Source organism: Poromitra crassiceps (genome assembly GCF_964638095.1).
Source record: "Poromitra crassiceps genome assembly, chromosome: 30".
NCBI classification, from domain to species: Eukaryota; Metazoa; Chordata; class Actinopteri; order Beryciformes; family Melamphaidae; genus Poromitra; species Poromitra crassiceps.
Genome location: NC_139652.1, coordinates 1082151 through 1099914, shown reverse-complemented (window position 1 = coordinate 1099914; position 17764 = coordinate 1082151). Strand labels below are relative to the sequence as shown.

The window sequence follows — 17764 nt, the reverse complement described above, 5'->3', positions numbered from 1 at the left end:
GCGCAAAGAGTATGCCAGAAGCTTTACTGCTCACTGTAGTTTCTCAAAATTCCTGGATGCCATTGGATTGTGATGATGTTATTCAATGTATTTGATCCCATAGACACTCAACAAGATAGCCTGATATTGACATTGACATACTTCAGATTAAAAATAATGTCTATCTCTTTCTAACTCTGGGACAGTGGGATAAAATATTAAAATGTCCCCAAAACTACTGTACTGTAACACTGACCTGTCTCTTTAACCAAATCACACACATTAGGCTATTCTATGTGATATCCTTTCCATAACTAATGTAATAACTAATGTAATATATTGTCACTTCCATTCACTGAGCCTCCCCTGAAACTGTTTATAGCACCTCTGGAGAGACACGCCTCCCACTTTGAGAACCTCTGTTCTAGCTAACGCGGATTCTTTGTTTTTTGTCAGACCTACAACCAAAGTTATAATGAAATAATTGAGATAAAGTAAGATGTGTGTTAGTTACAGAGGTGTGTGTGTGTGTGTGTGTGTGTGTGTGTGTGTGTGTGTGTGTGTGTGTGTGTGTGTGTGCGCCAGGCCCAGCGGCTGGCCTGCATGGTGAAGCACACGGCGACCCACCTGCTGAACCTGGCCCTGCGGCGCGTGCTGGGCAGCAGCGTACAGCAGAGAGGGTTACACGTCACCGCAGACCGCCTGCGCTTCGACTTCAGCCACAAGGTACACAAAACAAACACACCCTGCACTTTGACTTCAGTCACAAGGTACGCAAAACAAACGCACCCTGCGCTTTGACTTCAGCCACAAGGTACACAAAACAAACACACCCTGCGCTTTGACTTCAGCCACAAGGTACGCAAAACAAACACACCCTGCGCTTTGACTTCAGCCACAAGGTACGCAAAACAAACACACCCTGCGCTTTGACTTCAGCCACAAGGTACGCAAAACAAACACACCCTGCGCTTTGACTTCAGCCACAAGGTACGCAAAACAAACGCACCCTGCGCTTTGACTTCAGCCACAAGGTACGCAAAACAAACGCACCCTGCACTTTGACTTCAGCCACAAGGTACACAAAACAAACGCACCCTGCGCTTTGACTTCAGCCACAAGGTACGCAAAACAAACGCACCCTGCGCTTCGACTTCAGCCCCAAGGTACGCAAAACAAACGCACCCTGCGCTTTGACTTCAGCCACAAGGTACGCAAAACAAACGCACCCTGCGCTTTGACTTCAGCCACAAGGTACACAAAACAAACGCACCCTGCGCTTCGACTTCAGCCACAAGGTACGCAAAACAAACACACCCTGCGCTTTGACTTCAGCCACAAGGTACGCAAAACAAACGCACCCTGCACTTTGACCTCAGACCCTGTGTGTGTGTGTGTGTGTGTGTGTGTGTGTGTGTGCGTGTGTGCGTGCGTGCAGGACTCTCTGAGCGTGTGCGAGCTGCAGCAGGTGGAGCGCTGCGTCGGTGACATCATCACACAGAACCAGCCGGTCTACACCCAGGAGCTTCCTCTGCAGAGCGCCCGCAGCCTGCCCGGCCTCCGCACCGTCGACGAGGTGAGACCACAACCACTCTCACCACATTCATTCATTCATTCAGTCAGTCAGTCAGTCAACCTTTATTTTAGATTTTGGAGATCATTGGGTATACCCTCAGTAAAATACAACCAACAAGAAAACAAACAACAACAACAGAACACAGCCAAACACAGTTACAGTAAGAACAGTTACATTTGTGTGTGGTGCAGTTTGCAATCACGGTTTTAAATGAGCTGTGTGCAGTTTTACCAAATGCGGTGTTTGTACGCGGTACTTGGAGCAATAGCCAATCAGAACTTGAAGTTGAATAGTGACTATAGGACCAATTTAATAAAGAAGTAATGCAGTATTTGATGGCAAGTTGCTATTAAAGGCTTTATAAATAAAGAGAAAAACAATTACTGTCACGTCTTCCTGTTAGGGATGCCCATCCAAGCTTTTCATACAGGAAACAATGATGTGGAATAACTGTCACCGGTAATACATCTTAGGGCGGAGTGATAACTGAGTGTAGGCGGGGTTTAAGAGTGGAGGGAGGCAGAGGCGTGTCCATAGATAACATCAGCATAAATAATTCAGAATTCAGCCTCAGTGACCTCCCTGTCTGTTGACCTGTCTGTTGGTTTACCCAGGTGTACCCTGACCCGGTGCGGGTGGTGTCTGTGGCTGTGTCAGTAGCAGAGCTGCTGGAGGCCCAGACAGACGGAGCGTCGGTGGAACTCTGCTGTGGAACGTAAGAGCATCTGAGGATGTCATTGATCAATTAATCACTTGAATCACTAATAAAGCATGAACAGCTCCTCCTATTCACCTTATGTTCAGACGCGGGGGTGGGCCAAATTCTTCCGGGTCGTGTTAACACTTCCGGCGGTCACGACGCCAAATATGAAAGAACGTCATGAAGAAGAGAGTTGTTTTTGTAGCGGACAGTGCAGGGGGTAAAACAAAGAACGTAGCCTACTACTTTGAGCTCGGTACACAGCAAGCAAGCAGAGTATGCACTGTTAGCCAGGTCAGATAACGTTATCATCGACAATGACGAGCACTTTCTTGTAAAACATACCTGTTTTAAGACCCGCAGATGTTAACTTAATTCCCTGGAATGCGAGACTTAACGTCTAAAGCATGAATACAAAACATTGTCACATTATCAATATCAGGGTATCCAGTCTAAACTAATTGTGATGTTTGATTTTGTCAGTATCGACTGGCTGATTCTTCTGTTGGTGCATACAGTAACTAAACCCCAAACCAAATCTTTGGTGAAGCCTTACACCTAATGGTGAAAAGTAGCTACTGACCGGTTCTGTACCCTGCTTTTCACCATTAGGTGGCAGGCTTCACCACAGGTTTACATGGTTCGGTTAGCATTTTAAAGTAACTGTGATGACAGTATAGTGACATCATCATGTATGATCCTCTGTCTGTCTCCAGCCACCTGCTGAAGACGGGAGCCATCCAGGACCTGGTGATCATCTCAGAGAGACAGATGGTGAAGGGAATCAGCCGCATCATTGCTGTGACTGGAGACCAGGCCAGAGAGGTGAGACAGACAGACAGACTGACTGACTGACTGACTGACTGACTGACTGACTGACGGACAGACAGGTGAGACTGGAGGACAGGAGGACAGGAGGACAGGATGAGCACAAAATAAATACACAAAAACAGATTCAGGCCGCGTGTAGCTTATTTTCCTGAACTCCAGCATCTTTTTTCAGTTGTTTCCAATGAGGAGAGAGCGTACGCGGGCATCTGCAGCTGCTTAGTGAAAGTGCGCTGTGCCCAACGTCTTATTTCAGAGCGCTCTCCTGTTTTTGTCCGTCCGCTCCCAGCGCTTCCAGCTGATAATATCTGAACTTTTCAGACATGCGCTGGTGTCGAGCGCTTCTTTTCAGGCAACTAATCATATGGAGAAACTATCACAACAGACACAGAAAGGCTCAATTGTGAGAGCAGATTGAGCAGACACTGAATATGTCTGGTGAGTCTTGTGCTTTTATCACACTACGTGTGTTGTTAGCTTGTTGTTAGTTGTTAGCTATCAAGCTAGCTACTGCTACTGACCTAACGTCATGTTCAATCTGCTTCCTTGCATATTGTGCTGTGGGATGCAGCGCTCCCCAGCGCACTTCCAGTGTTTAACTGCCAAAAAAAGAAGCTTAGTGGACACACGGCCTCAGTCACTTTTTTCATCCCAAAATAGGGCCTTTAAGTGAATAATTTTGTGTCTGCCCTGGTATCTGTCACCCTTTTCACTATCCATGACTTTGCATCCCTGACGATGACAGAGCCATTCCTCATAGGGACAACATATATGAAGAAAGTCACTGCCGGTGGAGAAATAGAACGTTATAAGCAGGGCCCGAAATGAAGATCCGCCAAGCGCCATTGGCGACCAGATTTGACGTTTGACGGGTACCGCTGAGAGGTCTGTCCGCCAAGTGGCGGGTGACAAAATAGTCATGTCAAATGAAAACTGTATGTTTTGGTGGCAGCCGGCTAACATGAGTGCTTTGTGAGACTGTCTGTCTCTAGTTTTGTGGCTGGGCGGGGTCCTTCAGGCTAACACTGTTTAACACTAGTCTGGGCACGCTTTACACCGCTTTTGACCATGGGGGCGTAAACAAAGGAAACAGGAAACAATACCGGAAACAACTGCGCAAAAAAAGTATTTGTTGCCGTTAGCTTGACGCGGCGAGGTTACGTTAGCTAGAGCCTGATAAAAAGAACAACAACACAAGTTGTATAGTAGCGCCAGCACATTTCTAGTCACTGCCGAGGAAGGTTTCTGGAGAGCCAAAGACAATGGAGTACTCGCCATGTGAAATCTTATGATCAATGTCCATGTCTTTCCCAGCACAGGCAGCAGAGATGCTTCAACTGTTGTACTCATTATCACTCATAGTACCTCCATTATCGATAACAGCGGACAGACCACTAGCGTTATAATTATTCCATCAACTGGCCATTTGTTTGAAAAGTAAAGCTTCTGTATTGGCTTAAAATATGTGATATTGTGCATCTGCGTTGTTTCTACAAGAACTTCTTAAAAAACTTTGTTCGGTACGTCTATCTTTTGTTTTGTCGTTTGCCGTTTTATTTTCTTATTCATTGTGTCTGATTCTCAAGTTAATGAGCTATTTCCGCTGTTACTTCCTGTCTAGGGCGGGCTCTAGACAGGAAGCAGGCAGGGTGACAAAATCACTTGTGAACGGAGGCCAGGCTCTTTCTCGCCGAGAAGAGCCTGGTGACGCGAGGTTAGTTTAACACGGGGATCAACTCACACCGGCACGCGCCGTGAGAACAAACAAACGCACCCAGCAGCCAGGCAGCACACAGTGACAGAACAAACAAACGCACCCAGCAGCCAGGCAGCACACAGTGACAGAAGAAACAAACGCACCCAGCAGCAGGCAGCACACAGTGACAGAACAAACAAACGCACCCAGCAGCCAGGCAGCACACAGTGACAGAACAAACAAACGCACCCAGCAGCCAGGCAGCACACAGTGACAGAAGAAACAAACGCACCCAGCAGCCAGGCAGCACACAGTGACAGAAGAAACAAACGCACCCAGCAGCCAGGCAGCACACAGTGACAGAACAAACAAACGCACCCAGCAGCCAGGCAGCACACAGTGACAGAACAAACAAACGCACCCAGCAGCCAGGCAGCACACAGTGACAGAAGAAACAAACGCACCCAGCAGCCAGGCAGCACACAGTGACAGAAGAAACAAACGCACCCAGCAGCCAGGCAGCACACAGTGACAGAAGAAACAAACGCACCCAGCAGCCAGGCAGCACACAGTGACAGAAGAAACAAACGCACCCAGCAGCCAGGCAGCACACAGTGACAGAACAAACAAACGCACCCAGCAGCCAGGCAGCACACAGTGACAGAAGAAACAAACGCACCCAGCAGCCAGGCAGCACACAGTGACAGAAGAAACAAACGCACCCAGCAGCCAGGCAGCACACAGTGACAGACCGTCTTATAAACATGAAACTTTGTACACTTCTTTCCTAATTTTCAACCCAGTGTGAGAAACTTTACAAGTGTTCAAGTGAATCCAAGTGGTTTACTTTGTTTATAACGTTATGAAGTAGCAGCAGTCACACAGCTCTCAGTGAGCATGTCCGCTAACGTACGCTGCTGAGCACACCTATAATTCACATTTCCTGACTGATCAAAGTTGGATGATGTTGATGTAGCATTGATGTTTGTTTGTTCCTCTGTCTATAACACCCTCCCTGGACCGGCCCTGGTTATAAGTGAATTTAGGTTACTGTAGCAGCGGTCATAAAGACAGTATGGATTATACCAGACATGTACATGGGGCACGGTGGCTCAGTGGTAGAGCTGTCGCCTCGCAGTCAGAAGGTCCTGAGTTCGATTCTCGCCTGGGACACTGGGCGCTGTGGTTGTGTTCCCCCCCATATCTTCAGTGCCTACTGCCCAGGTGGGTTATCTCGTCGTAAGGGCCTTTCTGTCTGTGTGGAGTTTGCATGTTCTCCCCGTGCTCCCCCAGGGGGGTTCCTCCGTATATAACCCCCCCATTAAAAACATGCAGAAGATCAGATCGTCATCGTCATCCGACCAGTGACGACAACATCCGAAGTTGGTCCCCGGGCGCTGTACGAGAAAGCGACCACTGCTCCTGGCCTGCCCCCCCGGAGGAAAGGACAAGCCAGGATGGGTTAAATGCAGAGGACAATTTCACCGGCCACCGTCAGCATGTGTGTGTTTGTGGCCCTCCGTGCATGTGTTGATGTGTAATCGTGTGACAATAAAGACGGGCTTGTCCGTCTGAAATCGTGTTTTCGTGTTTTAATCATAATTGGAAATATCTGGAAAGCCTTTCTTTACACTGTTTAGAAAAAAAAGGTGCGCTTCAACACTGGGCTTCTCAGTGGAGTGCTAAACCCAAAATCCAAAACATGTTCCAAAAAGATGAAAGGGTAGCACTTCCCAGTTTTAAAAGTCAAGGAGGACAAAATACTCACATTTCGCTTGATGACAAGAAACCATGTTCTGTGATGCTTCATGCCGGGATTTGTCCTTGTATCTAGATCCATGGGTGAAGGTGATTGACTCCTAAACAATTGGGTCCAACTTCCAGCTGTGTGTAATCTCTGCCCTTGTTATATTACCAGACTGAATCTGTACTATTCAAACGCTCTGAAGAATCTCTTAAACGCGTACGCGTTTTCTTTTTGTGATGTGAGCCAAATAAATCAAGTGAAATGGGAGTATTTTGTCCTCCTTGACACCCTTTGTTTACACTGTATTGTCTGCTAGTAGAGCTAACGAGCTGCTTACTGAGCTAGCAGCTGCTAAGCTAACATCAGGTGACGTGATCATGATGTCCTCCTCACAGAAACACTCCACTCTAAAACAGTGTGTGTGAACAAACAGCAGGAACGTGTCAGATGTGTCTCTGTGTGTGTGTGTGTGTGTGTGTGTGTGTGTGTGTGTGTGTGTGTGTCTCCAGGCCCGGGAGGCCGGCCAGGCGCTGGCCCAGGATGTGGACTCTCTGTCGGTCAGGCTGTCAGGCTCCGCCCCCTCCTGTCTCGCAGCCGCCCAGCGCCTCGCCAAAGAAGCTGGCGTCCTCACCGATGTAGGAACCCACAATGCACTGCAGCTGTGAATGCTCCCAACCCCAACCGGCCGGGAGAACTGTGCCAGCTGACAGTGTGCGCCTTTGTGGTGTGCGTTTGTGTGTGTGTGTGTGTGTGTGTGTGTGTGTGACTCCTGGCAGGCTGTGGACACCACCCCCGTGCCTCAGTGGCTGAGGAAGCAGCTGCAGAGTCGACTGAAGACGTTGCAGAGGACCACCAACACCAGCGTGAGGAAGCTGGAGACAAGAGAGGTAGCATCTGTTAGATCTACATCTGTATGTCTATGTGCATCTATGTCTATGAGTCGGATAGTGCTTGACCACACGGAAGTACAGGGGCCCCCTATCTTCCACCTGTGTCATTGCTGGTTTCCAACCGACGCAGTTATCAATTTCACACCCAGCGCCCATGTTGTTTAATGCAAGGTATAAAGGGATATGTCTATCCACATCTACTGTACATCCAGACTGTGTGCCGGTCTTTAGCAAGTCAGAACTTCTTCAAATAAACTACAAATCTCTGGGCTGAAAAATGTGTTAAATGAGTTATTTTCTCTCCATGTAATGTGGTTGCTGGTCCTGCTGTGTGTCCAGGCTGCAGTGAAAGCCCAGGCTCTGCTGCAGAGGAACAGGCACAAGCTGCTGCTTGTCGACACTGTGGACTCCGACTCTCTCGCAGTATGATTCACATTATTATTATTATCATTATCACTCAGTATGATTCACATTATTATAGTATCATTATCACTCAGTATGAGTCACATTATTATTATTATTATTATCATTATCACTCAGTATGATTCACATTATTATTAGTATCATTATCACTCAGTATGATTCACATTATTATTATTATCATTATCACTCAGTATGATTCACATTATTATTAGTATGATTCATATTATTATTAGTATCATTATCACTCAGTATGATTCACATTATTATTATCATTATCACTCAGTATGATTCACATTATTATTAGTATGATTCATATTATTATTAGTATCATTATCACTCAGTATGATTCACATTATTATTATCATTATCACTCAGTATGATTCACATTATTATTAGTATCATTATCACTCAGTATGAGTCACATTATTATTATTATCATTATCACTCAGTATGATTCACATTATTATTAGTATCATTATCACTCAGTATGATTCACATTATTATTAGTATCATTATCACTCAGTATGATTCACATTATTATTATTATCATTATCACTCAGTATGATTCACATTATTATTATTATCATTATCACTCAGTATGAGTCACATTATTATTATTATCATTATCACTCAGTATGAGTCACATTATTATTATTATCATTATCACTCAGTATGATTCACATTATTATTAGTATCATTATCACTCAGTATGATTCACATTATTATTAGTATCATTATCACTCAGTATGATTCACATTATTATTATTATCATTATCACTCAGTATGAGTCACATTATTATTATTATCATTATCACTCAGTATGATTCACATTATTATTATTATCATTATCACTCAGTATGATTCACATTATTATTATTATCATTATCACTCAGTATGATTCACATTATTATTATTATTATTATCATTATCACTCAGTATGATTCACATTATTATTAGTATCATTATCACTCAGTATGATTCACATTATTATTATTATCATTATCACTCAGTATGATTCACATTATTATTAGTATCATTATCACTCAGTATGATTCACATTATTATTGTTATCATTATCACTCAGTATGATTCACATTATTATTATTATCATTATCACTCAGTATGATTCACATTATTATTATTATCATTATCACTCAGTATGATTCACATTATTATTATTATCATTATCACTCAGTATGATTCACATTATTATTAGTATCATTATCACTCAGTATGATTCACATTATTATTGTTATCATTATCACTCAGTATGATTCACATTATTATTATTATCATTATCACTCAGTATGATTCACATTATTATTATTATCATTATCACTCAGTATGAGTCACATTATTATTATCATTATAGAGCTCAACAGGCACGTGACTTTTTGTGACAGAATTGTTGTGAGTATTTAAATTACTTAAAATGCACATCCCTTCCCTAGCTGCTACTCAGCAAGTGCTAAAAATATAGCATTAAAGGCATCATAGACTCTATAGTGCTCTATAGTATAGAGCAGTGCAGGCATGAGTCCGGAATTAGCTTGTTGGATCCTCAGGGAAAAGTGGATGGGGTTTTAGAATGCGGATTTCACTTAAATGCATTAAATAATGTCTGTGGTTAACAAAAGTTTATGGGAGTGTTAATTTGTGTTCAGTAGGATAATCTTCACAAACGTGAATCACTTTTATGACTTTTGAAACGTAAATGCGTTTTTAACGCAATTTTCCGAAAATGCTTCAAAAGTCATAAAAGTGATTCACGTTTGTGAAGATTATCCTGCTGAACAGAAATTACCACTCCCATAAACTTTTGTTAACCACAGACTTATGCATTTAAGTGAAATCCCCATTCTAAAACCCCATTCACTTTTCCCCTGAGGATCCAACATGTCCGGGACTTTCGCCTTCCGCCTACAAAAATATCTCATCCCTGCGGTACTCTAAGAATCAGAGATTCTTAAGCATTACTGACACCGGTGGCCGTTCGGGTAACTGCACTCAGCAGTCTGCAGTTGCTTGCGCTCACTGCTGTGTTGTTTGCTGCAGATTGTGATGAAGACGGTGAACCAGCTGAGCGTCGTGGCTCCAGACAGGCTGGTGATGCTGCTCTCGCACCAGAAGGATTCTGGGAAGGTGCTGTGTGCCTGCCAGGTGCCCAAGGTAAACCAGCCGCTCTCACACTTACAACAGGGGGTTCTCAAACTGGGACCCCGGGGACCTCCAGAGGCCCATGAAGGGGTTCCATACGGTCCTCACCAAAATGAAGAATAATTTGATTTCATTGCAAATCATTCCAAATCCAGTGCTGAATGTTGCCTCAAACACACCGACAGGAGAGAGAGACGAGGAGCAGGGAAACACTGGATGCCTTTAAAGCGGCTATATTTAAATGACAACGGGCTGCACAGTGTGCAGGCTGTTTATTGGCTGGGGGCTATACAGCCCACTTGGGTGCACTGTCCAATCCAAAGGTTGCAGTGGGGACGGGGGGTGATTTTGGTTGGTGATGAAACCTCAAAATTAAAAACGTCAGCTCGAACTCAGATCAGCCAATAGGAAAAAGTAGGAAACTTCAATTTGCAACCAGTAGAGGGCAGTCCCGGCCTATACATGCATAAAAATAACAAAACAAATAAAATTCAAATACTTTCCACTAAAATGTCAGGATTTTGACGTGGATCCATCAACAACACTACTAAATTCCCATGTACATTGGTTTTCATCTGAAACCAGTTTTGGTGTGCGGTTGCTCTTCAAAGCGTGTGATTGGCTCCTCCTCAGGACTGTGCGTCGCTCTCGGCGAGTGACTGGGCAGTGGCGGTGTGTCGTCAGCTGGGCGGGAGCGCCGGCGGCTCTCCTACCGTCGCCAAGGGAACGGGCAGTAGCGGTGACATCACCGAGGCGCTGAGGTGGGCAGAGGAGTACGCACACAACAAAACGCAGCTATGACATCATTAAGAGACCATTGCGTCAACATGGAGTTATTTATCTGAAAAGCAGAATATAATCTGCTCACCCAGAACAGATGGACCAGTTTGTAATGTCCTTTTTTTTTTACTTCCCATTCATGGAATTCGGGGTAGATGAAGATGTTGGTATTCTTTACATTTCTTTGTTTTAGAAGAAATAAAAACATTACAAGTCGCATTGTTTCACTTCTGGATTATTTATTACTATTTCTTATATTAATAAGCAAACCTCTGGAACTCCCTGACAAGGTTCTTGAATGGTTCTTTGTGAAAGTAAAAACATTTCTTCTTTGGCAATCAGAAGAAGCAGTTCCAGTTCACACCATTATTATTTTCCTGTGTGATGTTGGCCTACACACTAACAAAGTTGTCCTCAACGTGTGGTCCGGGGACCACCAAGGGTGCTTCAGGGTTTTCCAGGGGGTCCCCAGCAAATGATGAATTGTTAAACGTCAGCATTACGCTATTTCATTTACAAGAATTTATCATGCACAATTAGAGAATATAGAAGAATGACTGTTTTGATCATGGCTCTAATGTGGACTTTATGGACCTTTTTCCTCATCAGTCAATTTGTGTCTAAAAGGCAGGAAGTAACACAGGTGCAAGCAGAACATTAATGAGGGTTTCCAACTTCCAATCCATTTAGGTGTTACAGTGCCGGGGGCCCTCATTAATGTTTTGCTTGCGCCTGTGTTACTTCCTGTGAGGCGAGCACCAACACACAGAGACATACATACATATCCACACCCAATCTTATACAATCATACACTCATAAAGCAGCCCAGAAGAAGCAGGCCCAGGCTCTTTGAGGACAGTATTTGTTTGTAAGAATCTCTCCTAAATAAGATCCCAGGAGTGGATGATGGTGCCAGGAGGAACACCCCACCCCTCTCCCCCCTCCCCCCTCCTGGCCCAGGCCTCCCCGCAGCAGAAGGGCCAGACTCGTGCTCCACCTGAATCGCTGGGTTGGATGCTGGGAGACGCGGGCGTCCCGTGGGCGGTGTCATGCGGGAGCTGCCAGGGCTCGCACGGAAACATTCCTCCGACCAAGCTTCAGCTGTCTCCTCTGCTGGGGGCGTGGCCTCCCGCAGGTCCTCAGGTCACACCGGTTCAGCGCTGTCAACACCTTGGTGGGTTATCAAGGAGCTGCATGCTTAATACTGAGCCTGCCATGAAACTCTCTGCCAGGTTATCAAGGAGCTGCATGCTTAATACTGAGCCTGCCATGAAACTCTGCCAGGAGGCTCTTAAAGTGTCAGGGTGGAGCTTCTGTTCACTTTCTACACAGCATCACTAACACAAATGCTACTGCTAAGTAGATCCTGGTCCACCCCCAGCAATATATACAGCTAATATATGCTACTGCTAAGTAGATCCTGGTCTATCCCCAGCAATATATACAGCTAATATATGCTACTGCTAAGTAGATCCTGGTCTACCCCCAGCAATATATACAGCTAATATATGCTACTGCTAAGTAGATCCTGGTCCACCCCCAGCAATATATACAGCTAATATATGCTACTGCTAAGTAGATCCTGGTCTACCCCTAGCAATATATACAGCTAAAATATGCTACTGCTAAGTAGATCCTGGTCCACCCCCAGCAATATATACAGCTAATATATACTACTGCTAAGTAGATCCTGGTCTACCCCTAGCAATATATACAGCTAATATATACTACTGCTAAGTAGATCCTGGTCTACCCCCAGCAGCTAATATATACTACTGCTAAGTAGATCCTGGTCTACCCCCAGCAATATATACAGCTAATATATACTACTGCTAAGTAGATCCTGGTCTACCCCCAGCAATATATACAGCTAATATATACTACTGCTAAGTAGATCCTGGTCTACCCCTAGCAATATATACAGCTAATGTATACTACTGCTAAGTAGATCCTGGTCTACCCCCAGCAATATATACAGCTAATATATACTACTGCTAAGTAGATCCTGGTCTACTCCTAGCAATATATACAGCTAATATATACTACTGCTAAGTAGATCCTGGTCTACCCCCAGCAATATATACAGCTAATATATACTACTGCTAAGTAGATCCTGGTCTACCCCTAGCAATATATACAGCTAATATATACTACTGCTAAGTAGATCCTGGTCTACCCCTAGCAATATATACAGCTAATATATACTACTGCTAAGTAGATCCTGGTCTACCCCCAGCAATATATACAGCTAATATATACTACTGCTAAGTAGATCCTGGTCTACCCCTAGCAATATATACAGCATTACATACAGTGATAGTGTTAAAATTCACCATGATCTCTTTTACAATAAGACCACAATTAGAGAATGCAGAAGAATGTTTTGATCATAGTATCTGTTATCTCTCTCTACCTACAAGACAGATAGTCATGGAATTGCACAAAATCATATCTAACAATAACAAAAAATATTCTCAGATTATTGGGTTCAAAATCTCATCAAATGTGTGTGCTAATGTGGAATAAATTGGGGTCCTTTTATATGAAAAGGGTTGAGAATTGCTGAAGTACAGAACATTTTTATGAGTGATGCCTCCAGTTTGGCTCCAGAGGGCAGCAGAGAGCAAGACATTGTAACAGACACTGGTAAATCTACAGCAGAACAAACTACACCAGTCATTCTCAACCTTTTTCATATCAAGGACCCTAAGTTAGTCCACATTAGGGGCACATAACCCATTTGATTGTCTTTCACACCCAAATCTGACTATTCTTTTATTTTTAGATATGATTTTGTTCAGAATTCCCTGACCAGTGTGTCATCAAGTCACTATATCTCGAGTCCACAGTGTTAGAGTCCCAGTCGAGTCCCCATTACCTGAGTCCGAGTCCGGAGTTAGTGAACATGAGTGTGAATCCCCATGTTGGAACAAACGTGCCTGCCCTTGCACGGAATTTAATAATGTCACGGTATTAATATAGCCATCAATATCTTATGCCAAATTATTACAGCCTAGTGAAAAAAAAACGTTTATCAATTAAGAAGTCCGAGCCCACCTGGAGTCATCTGTGCCCAAGTCGAGTCACACAAGTCTTGATAATATGTGACCTCGCCCCCCAGACAAATGTTTTATCGTCACTGGTGATTCATCTCGTAGCTGAATCGCTTGGTTTGTCCAAGTCAAACTTTTTCAAAGGATTTTACGAAACGTCAATAGAGAAATGAATGTGTCATTTACTTCCTGAGGGCCCATGCGGAATGCGGAAGAGGGTGGGACTTAAGCAGTTAAACATTTACAAAATGGTGCAAACAATGTGAATGTTTAAATGTACCCATGCCTTGTTTGTCTTTTACTTGTGCATAGCTTGTTCTGTGTGCCAGAGTCAAATTCCTTCTATGTGTCCAATACTTGGCCAATAAGGCTGATTCAGATTCAGATTCTAACGGCCTGGATCTTTCATAGCTCAAAGGGTAGAACATCTAGAACAGGCCAACAGTAACAAGGCCTCTCTGTTGAACAAAGCAATGTTGAGGGCAGATAATGAGATTAATATTGTTTGGCTACGAAACAGTTGGGTTATGCTGCAGGAACTGTTTGGAGAAATCCGATTGACATCCGATTGACATTGAGTTGAGCCAGACCCTCTCCTGTGCTGGTACAGACCCTCTCCTGTGCTGGTACAGACCCTCTCCTGTGCTGGTACAGACCCTCTCCTGTGCTGGTACAGACCCTCTCCTATGCTGGTACAGACCCTCTCCTGTGCTGGTACAGCGCAAAACGAAGTGTGGAGATAGTCTAGCAAGTGAGACTAGCCCAAGTGAGACTAGCCCTACTGTAATTCGATCACATTTGTGTGGCGGCCTGGGAGAACATTAGAACCTGGGAGAACATTAGAACCTGGGAGAACATTAGTTTTGCAGGTATTTTGAGATTTTAAGTGATTTTATTTTCATTTGTATTCTTTTTTTGTTTTTGTCACTGCAAATATTCTCTCATGACCCCCTTTCTCTCACTTTACTTGAGGTTGCATATGACGACTGACATGACACTGTCATAACCATGACATGACACTGTCATAGCCATGACATGACACCTGTCATGAACATGAGGGAGGCTTTATGTAATGTCATGTCATTCAATAAATTATGTCAGAGGCCTTTTTCACAGCGGCCATTTGTGTCAAAAAGGCGTAAACACAGGTGCAAGCAAAACATTAATGAGGGTTTCCAACTTGGAACTAATCATGGAAGTCCGACAACTTTTTTGTGTCATCCTGATGAATTATCTTGTACTGTATGCTTGTGGTGTACTGTATTTTTTATTCATCAAATAAATTCATTCATGTTCATGACAGGTGTCATGTGATGGTTATGACAGTGTCATGGTTATGACAGGTGTTATGTCATGGTTATGACAGTGTCATCATGTCATGGTTATGTGTTGTCCTTTTAAGGGGGTTGTCCTCGGATGCTGATGTGTTTTGTCTGTGTATTGTATTGTGTGTCTATTTGTGTGTGTTATATTATATGTGGCATCTTCAAAATAATAAAAACTATAAATCATTAAAAAAAAAAAAAAAAAAAGTCAAATTCCCACCATGTGAAGGGTTTTTGCAGGCCACCACACATTTTCCACCATACAGCTCACCCTAAGTACAGGGGATAGATAGCCTGGTATAGTGTTGGATAAAAGTGATGTATTTGGAAAATGTTGTTCCAGTCACAATAGGTTAGCAGGCGCTAGGCTAACAGGATGCCACCTAGTAAAACACATGGAAGGCAGCTTCCCACTGTGTGATATTCAGCAGCAAGGGTCACTGGAGCTATGACTGCTAGCAAATGGCACCATCTGCCACCCAGCCAGCCAAGTCTCTGAGGGCCGCAGGAAGGAGCGCCGGCTTGGGCTCGCTTCACACCTTGTGTCTGAGACTACCTACCTGTGTTTGCTTTCATCTTACGTTTTTATGTGCTTTGATTTCTGAGAAGGCTTTCACTTGACTCCAGATCAGCGTGGTGTGTTATTGTCATTTTTATTCTTTACTGTAGCTACGTTCCTACCATGTCACGCAAGTGTTTTGTTTTGTGCAAGTCATTTTCTGTATTATCACAACAACGGAGATAATACATTTGTCATTTTGTTATATATGATAACAATGGAGATGACAATACATTGTTGTTTGGTTAGTATTGCAACTATGGAGATGACAAATTGTCATATTACAATGAAACTAATAGGAAATTACCATTTTGTTATCTGTTAGTTCTAAGGAGTATATACAATCTCATTTTGCGTATTACTATGAAGATAATAAACTGAAGATAAATAAATTATCATTTAGTCATGTATTACAATTGTGAAGATTATAATAAATTATATTAAACTCCTCAGTTTGTGTGTGAAGTACCACTAAGTTCAGCTTGATATAATTGTTGAATTGATTTGATTTGAATTGATTTACTGTGGACAAAAGGGAATTGTTAAAATATCCATAAAATATCCATATCTCTAAAAACACTGACTAAAAACACTTGTTTACAATGCAGGACCTGGTGTAACATAAATACTGCTCGACCAGTAAGGTGACTGGTAAAGACTTAAACTGTTTTTCCAAGTCTTCATGTTTGATGACAGTTTTGCGACAATAGGTGGCGCTGGAAGCAAAGCCAAGTGAAGGAAATTAACCTCCAATCAGTGATTCCCTGCCTGAGGCTCTAGAACTACATGCGGCTCCTTTATGAGTAGATGTGGCTCTTTTAAGTCCTACTTAAAATACATAAATAAAAATAAAAAAATAAAGGGAGGAAAGGGAGTTTTTTGGATTGTGGCTCTTTCAAAAAAAATTGTGTCAATGTGGCTCCTGAGTAGGACACGGTTGCATACCACTGCTGTAAATGGAGCATGAGGAGTTTTATTCTCTGAACCTTGTACTATATATATATATATATATACTATATTCCCACACATTTGTTTCTTATTCATATTAATAATTGTATTTGGATTGTGCTACTTGCTAATTTACTGAATAGATTATGAGAAGCTCACAAGCAGAAACAATTCTAACTTTTATCTTTGATTTTCCTGTCGTTTATTTATGTGTTATTTGACTGTGAGAGGATGGAAATTTAGAGCTTTAAGAACCATACATCAGGTATTTTGGTCCACATTTGGGGCCAAATGTATAAACCATGTGTGCACACAAAAGGTGTGCTGCACCACTTTCCACACAGGTTTCCCCAATTGATCAAAAATCCACATCTCTCACACCATGCATACTTTACACGCAGTCTTCTGAGTCCGACCAGTGTGGTGTGGCAAAAAAGGATCATGGAAGTGTGAATATTATTTAGAGCTACACAGATTTCTACACAGATTTCCAGTGACAGTGAAATTGAATTGAATTGAATTATCAGAATCAGAATTTTTTTATTCACCAAGGTATGTTTTCACATACTAGGAAATTGTCTGGGTGTGATTGGTGCTCATGTAACATTGATAAGAACAAATAAACGAGATATAGACAAAAAAGATATAAAGAATCTAAAAAGATTAAGATAATAACAGATATAAACAGTATAAACATATATAACAGTATTAACAGATATAAACATATATAACAGTATTAACAGATATAAACAATATTGACAGGTACGTGAGGTAGCCTAAGTTTGCTGTTGACAAGATATGTGCAGGGTGCATGAAGGGTAGCAGCAGTAATGAGATGACCGAGTAACAATTGGATTTGACAAGCACTGATTGGAGAGTTGTAGAACTGATATGTTTCTGGTTCTGGGCGGCTATTCAAAACTAGCAGAAAGAGTTGTGGATTAACTCTGATTTTGATATATAATTTTTAAACAATATCTAGCCGTCAAATTACTTACTGGGGATCATTACTGTAAACAAGTGAGAGCATGGTGGAGACGATCTCCTCTATCCAGGGGCGTTTCTAGGGAGTGGCCAGGGGTGGCATCTGTGGCCGACATTAC

At 42.9% G+C, this 17764-nt stretch overlaps 1 protein-coding gene across 2 annotated transcripts in view; it reads left to right on the top strand.

Moving 5' to 3' along the window:
* The window catches only part of aars2 (alanyl-tRNA synthetase 2, mitochondrial (putative)), a gene marked incomplete at its 3' end in the record, with an annotated part of 34208 nt that extends 23411 nt beyond the window's left edge, over positions 1-10797 (top strand). For both annotated transcript variants that reach the window (XM_083663078.1, XM_083663077.1), the window contains exons 14-22: positions 565-705; positions 1418-1555; positions 2170-2270; positions 2972-3080; positions 7036-7161; positions 7303-7413; positions 7756-7839; positions 9895-10008; positions 10630-10797. In XM_083663078.1, coding sequence (XP_083519204.1) covers positions 565-705; positions 1418-1555; positions 2170-2270; positions 2972-3080; positions 7036-7161; positions 7303-7413; positions 7756-7839; positions 9895-10008; positions 10630-10797 — 1092 coding nt within the window. The remainder of the gene's footprint in view (positions 1-564; positions 706-1417; positions 1556-2169; positions 2271-2971; positions 3081-7035; positions 7162-7302; positions 7414-7755; positions 7840-9894; positions 10009-10629) is intronic.
* Between the last annotated feature and the right edge of the window lie 6967 nt (positions 10798-17764).